The sequence below is a fragment of the Dreissena polymorpha genome, chromosome 13 (assembly GCF_020536995.1).
Source record: "Dreissena polymorpha isolate Duluth1 chromosome 13, UMN_Dpol_1.0, whole genome shotgun sequence".
Lineage (NCBI taxonomy): Eukaryota > Metazoa > Mollusca > Bivalvia > Myida > Dreissenidae > Dreissena > Dreissena polymorpha.
Genome location: NC_068367.1, coordinates 58,297,760 through 58,313,150, shown reverse-complemented (window position 1 = coordinate 58,313,150; position 15,391 = coordinate 58,297,760). Strand labels below are relative to the sequence as shown.

The 15,391-nt window shown below is 35.4% G+C and overlaps 1 protein-coding gene across 11 annotated transcripts in view; it reads right to left on the bottom strand.

The window, feature by feature from the left end:
* Positions 1-15,391, bottom strand: part of LOC127856309 (uncharacterized) — an 82,395-nt gene that overhangs the window by 48,086 nt on the left and 18,918 nt on the right. For 10 of the 11 annotated variants that reach the window (XR_008037956.1, XM_052392440.1, XM_052392432.1 and 7 more), the window contains exon 2: positions 5,226-5,444. Coding sequence is in view for 10 of the 11 variants with exons in the window: in XM_052392440.1 (XP_052248400.1) it covers positions 5,226-5,444 (219 nt within the window). In the remaining variant the exon portion in view is untranslated. Of the gene's footprint in view, positions 1-5,225; positions 5,445-7,769; positions 7,885-15,391 lie in introns of those variants that run through there. The other variant, XM_052392434.1, reaches the window with a different exon arrangement.

The window sequence follows — 15,391 nt, the reverse complement described above, 5'->3', positions numbered from 1 at the left end:
TAAAGTTAATTGTAAGCTAGAATTTCTTAAATCCAATCCTCTTGGGTATTTCACACCCATTATTGAAAAGATATATCAAATGGACAGCATTGTAACACAACAATAAACTGGCAATTATCTTCAATCTATACTCAGCTTAGTGGATTCAAGTTAAATATCTAATCAAATGTCGCATGTTCCGCCATTATTTAAAAGTGGCTGTGTCTATCCAAGCAGAAGCATCACAGTTATTTTAAGAATTTGCAGAGCAAAAAAAAAGGATTGACATCCAACAAATTTACAAAACAGAGCCATCTTAATCATTCAAGGAAAAACGGTCATGTCTGCCTTTATGCTGAAATATTTGAATAGTTTTTCATTTGTCAACATAAAAGTTTAAAGAATTTTCTCAAGAGACCTTTCATTTCCACGCAACCGAGTTTTAACCTTTTAGTTACTCGTTCTGGTTTTATGCTGTTTGCACATAGCCATTTTCACTTTGCTTCTGAGTGGGAAAGCGTTAAGCTTATAACCACACAAATAAGAAAGATGTGAAGTCACAAAACAAGGATTTCAATGTCTCCGTCTATTCCTTTACTTTATATACTTTAAGATTTATATAATATATATAAATATATAATTTCACATTAACAATATCCCCAAGCTATGGAGCGGAATGTTTCACTGTTTTTATAGAAAGTGGTATTGATCTTTGAACTAACTAGTCTCATACGAAACCACAAGCTTGGTATAATTTTTATTATATGTAGGCTAATATAGTAAACAAAACATTCAGTGCAATAATCCATAATCTAGTAATTTTGCAGAACCAGTTTTGTCTATGCATTGACCTTGACCTTAAACCTTTGCATGCTGGGAAATTTGTTGTCTGCTGAATTTCTAAAATTAGCATTTTCTTCGATTTTTTTTCAAAGAGTACTATCAGAATAGCAAACAGTTTGGATCCTGATGAGACGCCACGTTTTGTGGCGTCTCATCTGGATCCAAACTGTTTGCAAAGGCCTTCAAAATTCGGTTCCCGCACTGAAAGAGTTAACCCGAATTGTCTCAAAAACACATTCTTGGTCTGCATAAAAGCAGCTTACACAAAAAATTTCAATAAAATACCTCTGTATGAAAAAAAAATTGTGAAGCGGGCACTTTTTTCAATTTTTGGAAACAACAAGAGCTCCCAGTTTTGAGACACATGCCCCCCAAAACAGGGCCTTGACACATGATGTTTTGCAACAAAACTGACCATAAGAGTTAATCTTATCATATAAGTGTGACTTAGTCAATTTGCTGAAGAGTTATTGATCAGAAATGCTTTCACACTTAGTGTGTCAGTGACGTTGATCTTTGACCTAAAGACCCCAATTTCAATAGGGGCCATCTACTGTCCAACACCAATGCACATGGGAAATATCAAGCCAATCTGTCTCTCCGCTAACAAGTTATTGATGAGAAACAATTTTCACTCTTAGTGTGACAGTGACCTTTGAGCTAGTGACCCCAAATTTGATAGGGGTCATCTATTGGCAAAGGTTAATGCACATGGGAAGTATCAAGCCCATTGGTCAATCCGTTCACAAGTTATTGATCGGAAACGAACTGTCCTACCAACAGACAGACCGACTGACATCCAGCAAAACAGTATATCCTCTCTTCTTCGAAGGGGGGCATAATGAATTTGACCTTGATCCAATATGCCTAGAATTCAATCCCAAGCATTTAATCCTCTATTGCAGCTAAATATATTCACATTTTTTTTAAAGATTGGTAAATGCAAACTTAACTTATGCACCGAAAAACAATTTTCAATTTTAAGGCATAGTGACCTTGACCTTTTAACCCAACATACTCAATATACAATCCATGGCTAGGCCACATAAAAAATTGCTATATCCTAAGTTTCATCAAGATTGTCAAATCAGACTCAAGAAGTTGAATGGAAACAACCAGTTTACTTTTTTGTTTATGTTAACCCTGTCTGAGCGCTGGAACCGAATTTTGAAGGCCTTTGCAAACAGTTTGGATCCAGATGAGACGCCACAGAATGTGGCGTCTCATCTGGATCCAAACTGTTTGCTATTCTGATAGTATTCTTTGAAAAAAAATCAAAGAAAATGCTAATTTTAGAAATTCAGCAGACGACATTTTAGCAGACAAGAAATTTCCCAGCATGCAAAGGGTTAAAATGCCTTTACCTTTACCTGACTGGCCCCATTGCAATCCTGAGCCATGCCTTCATGTACGCTACCTTCCAAAAAACTTACGTAGTATTAACCCTATAACACTTAGATACGTAGTATTAACTTTTTACCACTAAGATACGTTTTTTTACGCATTTGTAGTTACTAAGAAAGTTAAATTAAATTAAAGACCTTTCTTACTAGGTTCAAGTTGTAAAGGCTTTATTTCCAACCCTTAGATCTGAGCAGCAAACAGCATAAAACCTGAATAGACTGCGAGTTACTCGCAGGCTGTTCTGGTTTTATGCTGTTTGCACATAAAAAGTGAACTGGCTATAACTCCATCCGAAAACAAATGTTTGAGTCGCAATCTTTTTTTTCTTTTTAATTACAGTGATGTTGGCCTTCAACTCAGTTGCCCCAAATACCATTCCAAGCTGATTACTCATACAAGCTTTTTATATACGAGTCGTGTTCAAAGAAAAATGGGCAAATTTCTTGTGCGTCAATTGACATCCCAGATTAGCCTGTGCAGTTTGAACAGGCTTATAAGGGACAACACTTTCGCTTTTATGACATTTTTCGTTTAAAAGAAGTCTCTTCTTAGCAAAAATCCAATTAAGGCGGAAAGTGTCGTCCCTGATTAGCCTGTGCAGAATGCGCAGGCTAATCTGGGACAACATTGTACGCACATGCATTAAACCCAGTTTTCTAAAAACAAGGCTCATATCTATAAAGATTGGTCAGTGGACACTAAATCATAATATTGATTGAAACCACCTGTTTCATTAATTATTTAATTTAGCTACAATCCTCATTGTTTAACCTAGGGCTGCAACGAATCCAAAAAATTTGTTCGCATCCGAATCGGAATCCAAATATGGTTTCTTACAGTTTTTCGGATCCGGATTCCTCAGATAAGAGAAAATGAGAATTGTATGTCAACATTAAAGAAATCAATGTTTTAGAAGTATAATTTGACTACAATGTACAAAGCATTCAACATTTATTAACAAAAAACATAACAAAGTTCTCGTTTAAAATTGTAGCAATGTCAAAACAAAACCTTAAGGTTTATTCACTTAATAGTTTGCTCGTTAACATACACTTTTCACTGTTCATACAGTTTGATGTTTGTTTTCACAAAAATTAACATATCAACATTGTCCGGGTCCAGGCAAGCCCTATTAGCACTGACACTAAATATATTGATTGAAACCACCTGTTTCATTAATTATTTAATTTAGCTACGAGCCTCATTGTTTAACCTAGGACAGCAATTGGGCAATTTGTAGTTTTTTCGTAATTGGGAAAGTGCCGTTTACCTGTACTTTATAAAGAAGGAAAAAAATCGCTGTATTATTAGACACAATACAAATATTTAATCGTACACAGAAGTTCAAAGTTCATAATGTAGTGAGGTTTATTTAATCTCGAAACAGGCTACCAGTTGAAAACCCCACACCAGATTATTAAATACTGTTGAATTCAAATATTTACATATCCCGAGTATGTTTGATATACAGCTCCAATTAATCACCACTTATCAGGGTATCATACCACTTTCGTCACTTGATTAAAAGAGACCAGAAGTGGACTGAAAGGGATTTTAAACTGTGTATTTAAGCAAGGGACATAACTTTAAATGACCTTTCAAATGTCATTAGTACGCAACTGAATCACCATGCTCATTTATCCATGTTCAAAGCATTGCCACTTATAACCAAATAAACAGACTGAAAGGGATTTTAAACCGTGTATTTAAACAAGGGACATATTGACCTCTGGGATGTAATTCTTACCCAAACAAATAACTGTCTGCACTTTTTAACCCAGTCTAAATTGATACATTTAAAGCTGTCCATGATAACAATAATTTTGTTTGAAATTTTATTTCAACAAGGGGGGTAACTTGTCCTCATCTCAGCTAATATACACCTTGCACAGTGGAATATCCTTTTAACACTTAAAAGGCTTAAAGCTAGACAACTCATCAAAATTAAAATTTATATGCATATTTAATTCATCAATCTTTATAAAGGCTTATTAAAATGCTCTCGAGTACATTTGGGTATAACCAGTACTTGGCATCTTTGAGGGAGATCTAACTAACAATTCCTCAATTGGGACTGAACCCATGACATCCTGGTCTCTAGGTGGACACTATATCTACTACGCCAGGGGGAGTTATTTATCTTTAAATATCAATACAAATTGTTAAGGTGAAGTTTGCCATAGTTGCTCACTATATTTGATGTAAGACAAAATTCTCATCATTTTGTTGAATGTAAGCCCAGAAATGTAGTGGACATGGTGTCCCCCCTAACTGAGAAGCAATGGGTTCGTTCTCCACCGGGAGCTTCTTCAGATCTCCCATAAAAACACCAAGCACTGGTTCTACCCAAAAAAATTGCTCAAGTCATTTCAATAAGCCGTAGGCTTTCAAAGCGATTGAGTTAAAATAAATAGGTTTATACTAAACTAATTAAAGGGATCTTTTCACGGTTTGGTAAATTGACAAAATTGAAAAAAGTTGTTTCAGATTCGCAAAGTTTCGTTTTAGTTATGATATTTGTGAGGAAACAGTATTACTGAACATTTACCATAGTCCAATAGCGGCCATTATATGTATCTTTTGACGATTTGAAAACCTAAAAATTATAAAGCGTTGCAACGCGAAATGATTGAATCATTTGGAGAGTTCTGTTGTTGTCGTTTAAATTTACGAAACTACGAAGATTGCTTGTAAAAGGTATAAAATACTTTAACTGCGTATACCTTGCGGAATAGCCAAGAGGGCTAATGCTTTTTTACTTCAGACTAACTCCAGGACTCCGGGGGTCACTGGTTCGAGCCCTGGTACCGGCTACTTTTTTTTCCTTTTTTACATTTTATTCTTGATTTTTTATTGGAGCTTTTAAGATCCAATGTTTACATTTATCAATATAAAGTATTTAATGACAAACTTCAAAATATGCCGAAATCTGTGAAAAGGCCCCTTTAAATTATCACAAAACTCTTAGAATCTTGTAGAATATCAGCCCAGAAACTTACTTCGAATCTTCCGATTGTTGTTTAACAGTCCCATCTGGCAGGTGGATAGTAAGCTCCACATTGTCGTCGATGATCTCGTTCATGTTTTCATCGTCTGGTGGATCTGCCGGGTAGGTCAGAGGTGGCGGCCCGTTGCCATTGGTTGCCAGTGACCCCTTTTTGACCCCTACTCCTGCTGGCTGTGTGCCCTTCATTGAGTAGGAGCCACTCATAGATTTACTGAAAACACAGAAATTATAACAGCTTTTTGTTATAAATCATGACTCTATAACTTGTGTGTTTTGAGCAGACAGCAGTGTGTTTTTTTCACCATTTTGGGAATGGAGCTTTTTGTTATAAATCATGACTGTATAACTTGTGTGTTTTGAGCAGACAGCAGTGTGTTTTTTTCACCATTTTGGGAATGGGGCCGTGACCCTTTGGATTGAGAAAAGTTGCTTCATTTTGACTAAAATTGGGAAGATTTTATGTTTTGCTAACAAATACTTTAAAATTGAGAAAAAATGATTTTAAAACTTTAATATTTTTTAGTAAGGTTCAAGCCATAGAGCTGCAACTTAAATGCTATTAAAAAAACAACTTTTTTTTTTGAAACCTTCCTATGGAAATTTTAGGCAGTCATTTGGGAAAGATATTTGTTATTTTATCATGTATTGACTGTAGTCTGTATACTGCAAGGATTCAGTTAAAAAGGCACCACTAATCATTTATGGAACTTTCACGTTCCAATATCAACAAACAAACTATGGAAAAATACATATATCCATGACAACAACATTCCACTATTCCACTGCTGTTGAAGAAAACATAATTCCCATATTCAGCTGTTTAACAAATTATTAAATATCCCAAAAACACGCCACAAAATCATCAACAATAGTAATACCAAATGACTTTGTGGAAAATTATTCCACCACAGAATTATTCTTCAATAATATGTCCAATACAAGAATCCAAAAAACAGACAGACTAAATATCAATATCAAACAGCTTATGCTAAAATGAATTGTTAAACTGTTCTTAATCCAGAACAGCTGTTCTACAGATATCTCCTTGAGAGTTGAAAAACCCTTTCAAATATTGGAACATAATACATGTAGCAATATTAAAAACTCAACTTCTATGCCCCTCCCCTGAACTCAAAAAAATGAAAACCTCATCTGAAACAACATACAAACAAACCACAATTTTGACAATGTTGTTATAATTATTATATAACAATAGTATAAATGGTCAAGCAACACAAATCTCTCTTAACTGTTTTCTTAAAATGTATAATAAGGCGCTCCAAAGAAGGAAAGCGCAACGAAACTACCACCCTCAATGTAAAATTCATAGACAAACAGTATATCAAACCTTTGGTTTATGAATGGGGATACCTGATCTTAATTCAGAATTTATTATAAAACCTTTTGAGACATTTAATTATCAAACATATTGCTACACTTACATGTAACATATAAAGTGCCTCAATTTTCTGAAAACTTGACAATAACATGGTCATGAATGAACAAAACTCAAAACCCCAAACTACATGGTGTTCCAGTCAGCCAAAAAGTATACAAAAAGGACAACCAGGGGTTATTCTAGCCATTTGGGGAAAAGGAGTCTGGTCAAATTGGGATTTTTTTAATCGATAAAAGTGGTAAATTTGGGATTTTTTTATCGACAAAATGCACCAAATTGGGATTTTTTTTATCAAAAATCTTGTCTATCATGAGTATAACCTGTTTGTGAAAAGAAACTGACCTGAGAAATCAGTTTTTAAAAACTGTGATTTAACACAATGATGTTACCATAGTTATTACATGAGGGTGCATTTCCTGAACAACTTATGCACTAAATGCAGAAAGACCTCACTAAATGCAGAAAGACCTCACTAAATGCAGAAAGACCTCACTAAATGCAGAAAGACCTCACTAAATGCAGAAAGTCCTCACTAAATGCAGAAAGACCTCACTAAATGCAGAAAGACCTCACTAAATGCAGAAAGACCTCACTAAATGCAGAAAGACCTCACTAAATGCAGAAAGACCTCACTAAATGCCGAAAGCATACTTGTCCAATGTAAGAACAGTCCTCTGGAAATAATTGACAAATAATCCACACAAAAAGTTTTATCACATCTAAACATTGTGGGTAAGTCAGTGACAAACACAGCTATGAATTGGCCATGGCCCTTCAAAGCAGAAAACAGAGTACAAGACAAATATGTTGATCACAGTGCCTCCTTCTTATTCAAACAGGACCACGGTGGTACCACTATACTACCCCATTCTTTACATTGTGTTGAAAACTTTAGAAAAGCCAAATGATTATATTGAAAACAAATCTAAATAGTCTCCAAATATGCAATATAAAGCATGCTTTCAAAAGTTCAGAGGAACACACAACAGAATAATTTTACCCCAGTCTATGCATGCTGCTTCATTTCACAAACTTCCTGAGAACTGCAACTGTTACCACCAAAACCCCCCAACAAAACTGTAAAGAAACCTTAAACCACATCTTAAGTTTTCATTCACAAAAACACAACGGTATTACCGAATTCTATACATTGTGTTTCCGCTCAGTCATAAAAAAGTGTCAAAGATGCTGAAACCATTCTTCTTTCAGTACAATAGCACAGCACATAATAATGATAATACCACAGTCATCTAAATCCTTTTGGTAAGTAACAGTCACTGCAGATAACGCCCGAATGTGAGCCGTTCCTATTAATTCATGCTATTAGCTATCTTTTTGCCTAATCCCCACCTAATCTACTCATTTAATCCCGACCTAATTTGTAGTACTTAAAGGATGTCCAGAGAAATTTAAACTCGATCTTACAATATATATGCAAGGCTTGCTCTGTGAAAAGGGGGTTAAATGCATGTGGGTAAAGTGTTGTCTGCACAGGCTAAAGGGGGTTGAGTGCATGTGGGTAAAGTGTTGTCTGCACAGGCTAAAGGGGGTTGAGTGCATGTGGGTAAAGTGTTGTCTGCACAGGCTAAAGGGGGTTGAGTGCATGTGGGTAAAGTGTTGTCTGCACAGGCTAAAGGGGGTTGAGTGCATGTGGGTAAAGTGTTGTCTGCACAGGCTAAAGCCCCGGGTTGAGTGCATGTGGGTAAAGTGTTGTCTGCACAGGCTAATAAGGGACAACACTTTCAGCCTAAATTGGATTTTTGCTAAGAGGAGACTTTCTTTAAACAAAAAATATCATAATGGCAGACAGTGTTGTCCCTGATCATAAGCCTGTGCAGATGACACTTTATGAACATGCATTAAACCCTTATTTCACAGAGCACAGTCCATATATATATTGGTAAAATTGTGCACACATTTTCTGTGTTATCAAATAATTAGCCTTCAATCATTATAAGTTTTATGTTGAAAAAATACCAAAAAAAGGGAAAAAAATAAATAAAAAAAATAAAATAATATATATATATATATATATATATATATATATATATATATATATATATATAAATTGACCAATTTATATATTGCCCGATTTTAACATATTCAGAAATCTCTGACTGCTGTTGACAGAAAAGAACTGTGCAGGAATGCTGTAAATTTTAAATCTGTTTTGTCTTAGAAACAAACTCAAAGGCATCTTTTCAATAATGTGCTTATTATAATTAAAATTTCCTTCAAAATATTATTTATATGTGCTACATTGATTTTTGTTGATTTCCTAGGTTGACATGTCAATGAATTTAACACAAACTTTCTGGAAAATGCCAGACGCAAATTCCTTTTTTCCCAAATTACTAAATCCATAAATTTTATAGTCCAAAAAACACACACAATTTTATTCTGGCTAATATAAATGATTTCAGAGTATTAAGTAATAATCTCCTTCACACAAACTGCTTTAAAGAATAACTCAGGTTGTCCCTCCAAGCCTGTTTATTAACAGGCAAAAACTGACCCCAGCGTTATTTTAAATAAGATGTTTCGTTACCATAAAGCAAGTTACCACCTTGGAGTTGATTAAATTAGTAAGCTATTTTTATGCCTCAAACTTTATAGATTCTTATACAGGTCGCAAATGCATTCACATGTACGGGTCACTAAAAGCATGGATAATTAGTATGTTAATTTCACAATTGGTATCATTTATAGCGCTTACCACTCAAAGGAGAAGGTGGACGCTTTAATGACGTTCATGTATAAACTATTTTTGCTTTTAAATATTACGCATTAATACATAAATAAGTAAGAATGCCGTAACTTAATGATTTTCTTAGGGCAAGATCATAATACATTATGCCACCTTTTCAATGTAATGAAGGCTGTTTATTAAGAGAATGACCTTTTGCAATGTCTTTACAACCATTCAAAAAATGGAATATTTTAAATACAGCCAACAAAATTTATGTAAGATCATCCTTGAAAAAATGTTACCAACTTCACAGAATTGCTTCTACAATTTTTTTTTTGTTTGAGGTAAGGATTTTTTTTCCAATTTTACTAGCAAGACATTCTCATTTGTACACTCATGTCAGCTATGTTTTTGACAACACACAATTTTATAGATAGGTTGTCTTCAACCAGTTGTCAAAGACAAGCTTTTTTCTTCTTTTTGCTCTAATTTTAATTACTTCCACAATAAAAAGGGTTGGTGTAAAATGAAAACACTAGCGACCAAATAACTCTTTCAATGCTGTACCCCAATTTTGAAGGCCTTTGCAAACAGTTTGGATCAAGATGAGACGCCACAGAACGTGGCGTCTCATCAGGATCCAAACTGTTTGCTATTCTGATAGTATTCTTTGAAAAAAATCGAAGAAAATGCTAATTTTAGATATTCAGCAGATGACATTTTAGCAGACTTCAAATTTCCCAGCATGCAAAGTGTTAATGGTTCTTCCCAGAAAACTGACAAGCCTTTTTTTTTCGAAGCAATATATTCTAATAATCATTCTTTTGAAGCCAGAGCCAACATTTTTTATTGAGCAAGCTACTTTTTTAAAAGGAAGACAGTAGTGGTTTCGGTGTAGGCAAGGCGAGAAATTTGTTTGTGGGTATTTGGGACACTTTGCCTTTCTTTTATTTGGTTAAAAAATTCCTAAATGCACCTGAGAGAGTGCATACATAGTTGGCAAGGATTTAAAAAGTAAGAATTCAACCCTTAAAGGTTGATAAATACAAATAAATTATGTCTTGAAGTGTATTGATAACCTTAAGCTCCTATGATTCAAAACATTAATGAAATAATTGTTGTATCTTACGCCTAGTGTTTAATCTATTTCCTCAATTAAAATGTTTGTGCGTGTGCAATTTAAGACATTCCTATTTCTGAATCAAGTTGCCTCAGTACTGGCAAAACAGAAATGATGGATACAAAATCTACAACAAAACATTGCATTAGGCACATTCAAAAGCTAACTATAAAGATTTATATTTATTACATAACTTAGGGATTGTAAAACTTTGTTGCAAAAGTTGTTTTTAAAAACTTGAATATCTAAATTGTTATTTATTTAAATGCTGTAAATACAAAATACCGACAAAAATTTATAGCCACATGCACGAACACAATTCGGCAAAATAAAATACCCCATAATTAAAATGGAATTGTTGCAGATTTTAAGTACTTCACCTATCACTTATTAGCAGATAATATTAGAAGAATACACTGAAGTGCATTATCATTTTCTTTTCACAAAATAAATGGGCGTAGTTTAGTGTCAAATGAAACATTTTTAAGGCTAAATTGCACTATATGTGGTGATATGTCACACTGTCATGTTGTCATCATGAATTATAGCAGATCATTATTTTTCTGCAAATGCAGATGCAGTATAAAAACTCTGAGCTCGACTGGTTGTTTGTTAATTTTTTTTTTTTTGCCGTTTCAACAGTATTAACAAACTTAACACTTCCTCCCTAAGCTGTTTTTACCAGTACTAAGTGCACATAATAATGCAAGTTTCTGACAACAGCCGCACTCAAATCAGAGGTTGCAGAAAAACAGCAGTAGAAAGGATTTCAAGACCTGAATACCCATACCAGTCATGTGTCCAGGCCAGGGATCGAACCTGCAATACTGTGTTTGCAGTCTAGCACTTTACCAACTAAGCTAGCTGGCCCTACAAGCTGAGCTGGACTGGTACAAGATACCAATGTAAAGCATAGCTGGACTGGTACAATACACCAATGTAAAGCATAGCTGAAATGAAACAAGAAACCAAATGTAAAGCATAGCTGAAATGAAACAAGAAACCAAATGTAAAGCATAGCTGAACTGGTACAAGAAATCAATGTTAAGCATAGCTGGACTGGTACAAGATACCAATGTTAAGCATAGCTGGACTGTTACAAGATACCAATGTTAAGCATAGCTGGACTGTTACAAGATACCAATGTAAAGCATAGCTGGACTGGTACAAGATACCAATGTAAAGCATAGCTGGACTGGTACAAGATACCAATGTTAAGCATAGCCGGACTGTTACAAGATACCAATGTAAAGCATAGCTGGACTGTTACAAGATACCAATGTAAAGCATAGCTGGACTGGTACAAGATACTAATGTTAAGCATAGCTGGACTGTTACAAGATACTAATGTAAAGCATAGCTGGACTGTTACAAGATACCAATGTAAAGCATAGCTGGACTGGTACAAGAAATCAATGTAAAGCATAGCTGGACTGTTACAAGATACTAATGTAAAGCATAGCTGGACTGTTACAAGATACAAATGTAAAGAATAGCTGGACTGTTACAAGATACAAATGTAAAGCATAGCTGGACTGTTACAAGATACTAATGTAAAGCATAGCTGGACTGGTACAAGAAATCAATGTAAAGCATAGCTGGACTGGTACAAGAAACCAATTAAAAGCATTTGACAGCTGAGGTGGACTGGTACAAGAAACCAATGTAAAGCATAGCTGGACTGGTACAAGAAACCAATGACAAGCATAGCTGGACTGGAACAAGAAACCAATGTAAAGCATATCACAGCATAGCTGGACTGGTACAAGAAACCAATGTAAAGCAATGACAGCTGAGCTGGACTGGAACAAGATACCAATTTAAAGCACTTGACAGCTGAGCTGGACTGGTACAAGATACCAATGTAAAGCATTTTGACAGCTGAGCTGGACTTGTACAAGAAACCAATGTAAAGCATTTTGACAGCTGAGCTGGACTTGTACAATAAACCAATTTAAAGCATTTGGCAGCTGAGCTGGACTGGTACATAAAGAAACCAATGTAAAGCATTTGACAGCTGAGCTGGACTGGTACAAGAAACCAATGTAAAGCATTTGGAAGCTGAGCTGGACTGGTACAAGAAACCAATGTAAAGCATTTGGCAGCTGAGCTGGCCTGGTACAAGAAACCAATGTAAAGCATTTGGCAGCTGAGCTGGACTGGTACAAGAAACCAATGTAAAGCATTGACAGCTGAGCTGGACTGGTACAAGAAACCAATGTAAAGCATTTGACAGCTGAGCTGGACTGGTACAAGAAGCCAATGTAAAGCATTTGACAGCTGAGCTGGACTGGTACACTGAATGTAAGTTTCACATAGCTTGTTTTACATAAATATGGTTTTGACAAGACACCATCAGAACAACCTTCTATTTTCCAAAGGCGCTAGAACTGGCAGTTTATCATTTCTAAAACACTATTCAATATATAATACTTTTTAAAATTGTGTCACCACAAAAACCCATGTAACCTGAAGCCCTCAGCTTGGATACACCTACTCAAATATGAGCCTCGATCTGGGAAATCTAGGCTTAAAGCATGTGGGTAAAGTGCCGTCCCTGATTGGCCTGTGCAGTTTGCATAGGCTAATCAGGGACAACACTTTCCGCTTTAAGAGTATTTTTGTTTAAAACAAATCCGAAAGTGTTGTCTTGGGACTACAGATTTACGCACATGCATTAAACCTGGGTTTCTTAAGCGTGGCTCATTTATCATGAATGAGGCCTATGGTTTGAGCTTGTCATAATTTTAACAATGTGTCAGGATATGACAAGTTTAATATCTGATTAAATATTCTTTGAAAGAAGACATTTTGAATATTTGTGGTTGTACCACTGGCTGTGAAATGAAAGAAGTGGTTAACACCTACTCATATAACATATTTTTTGCCATATTACCTCAACACTGCACCTTGAAAATTGCATGCTCTGATGGCTATACATAGCAATATCAAACCATCTTCATGTCATACAACATTTTGGTCACAATTATTTTAGACCTTATAATTTGTTTTCCTTTAAGACGCCTGGAGTTTTGCGTATAGGGTGGAATATGCATGATTGCATTGTACCGTCAAAAATATCAAAACATCTACATTCTGGTGTGAAGGTATTTAAACAGTTTTATAAGAATCGAGGATGGAACAAAAGAATTGAGGATGGAACAAAACCAGTTTAGGGTCCCAAATGTTTTTCTAATTGAGAAAGAAAATATTTGAAAACTTTATAAAGCTTCGGTGAAGTTGAAGAAAACATTGACAATAACAGTGCATAAAACCGCATGAAAGGTTAGGACTACAGAGATCTGCAAGTATGTAGGGATGGTCAAATATGGTGTGTTGTGACCTAAAATGCCAACCAAATGTTTTAACACCCTGTGGTTTGACGCAAGAAAGTGCATTTACCTTTGAGAAAAGAATAAGAGACAAAACATTTAGCAAATTCGTTGAATTGATATCCTCCACAATTGATATCTATACACCCATGAAGATTCATGTTGATATCTTATAAAGTGTTTGAGATATAGCCCTTACACAATTTTGTGACAGCCAGACTGCCGGACGGACAACAACAAATCTGTATCCCTCCGCCTTTGGCGGGGGATAAAAAATTCAAAACACATACTTCCTAATCTAAGATTCAAAGATCATGTCAGAAATAACGGGTTTTATTTGCTTTTCAAATAAGCAAACGACTTGATGTCTGAACGTTTATTACATTCCTGAGTTTCCTAGATATACGTATATTTTGATGTCGATTTCCAGGTCAAAATGATATAACATATCAACAATAACTGTGCCATTTATATAAATTCTGAATAACCTTAACATGACTGCCTAAAGGCGAAAAAGCTTTTAATTTGAAGGCAACCATTTGAGTTTCATGTAAGACTGATTACCATTTTAAAAAATTAAGACACTTTTTTAAAACCTAAGACTCTTGTTTATGAAAAGCACAGGTAAACTTATATAAATATATTTTTTTTTAATGACAAAATCAGAGTAAACAAAAGCTGTGCTTGTGAAACACAATGCCCCCTACTGCAGCTCAGTGAGATAAGCATGCATGCCACATATGGAGTTGCTATCTTCAATAATGCAAAATCTGACCTTGACCTTGAAGGATGACCTTGACCTTTCACCACTCAAAATGTGCAGCTCCATGAGATACACATGCATGCTAAATACAGAGTTGCTATCTTCAATATTGCAAAATTTGACCTTTGACCTTGACATTGAAGGGTGACCTTGACCTTCATCTTTCACCACTCAAAATGTGCAGCTCCATGCATGCCAAATATCAAGTTGCTATCTTCAATATTGAAAAAGTTATGGCCAATGTTAAAGTTTTCGGACGGACAGACAGACGCCATTTATTTGACATTTGACCTTGAAGGATTCCCTTGACCTTCACCTTTCACCACTCAAAATGTTCAGCTCCATGAGATACACATGCATGCCAAATAACAAGTTGCTATCTTCAATATTGAAAACGTTATGGCCAATGTTAAAGTTTTCCGACGGACAGACAGACGCCATTTATTTGACATTTGACCTTGAAGGATTACCTTGACCTTCACCTTTCACCACTCAAAATGTTCAGCTTCATGAGATACACATTTATGCCAAATATCAAGTTGCTATCTTCAATATTGAAAACGTAACGGCCAATGTTAACGTTTTCAGACGGACTGACAGACACCATATATTTGACATTTGAACTTGAAGGATTTCCTTGACCTTCACCTTTCACCACTCAAAATGTGCAGCTCCATTAAATGCACATGCATTCCAAAGTGGCTATGTTCAATATTGAAAAAGTTATGGCCATTACAGTTTTCCGACAGACAGACAGACTGACTGACTGACTGATGGACAGTTCAACTGCTATATGCCACCCTACTGGGGGAGGGGGGCATAAAAACTATTTCACATACAGGGCATTGATAGCCT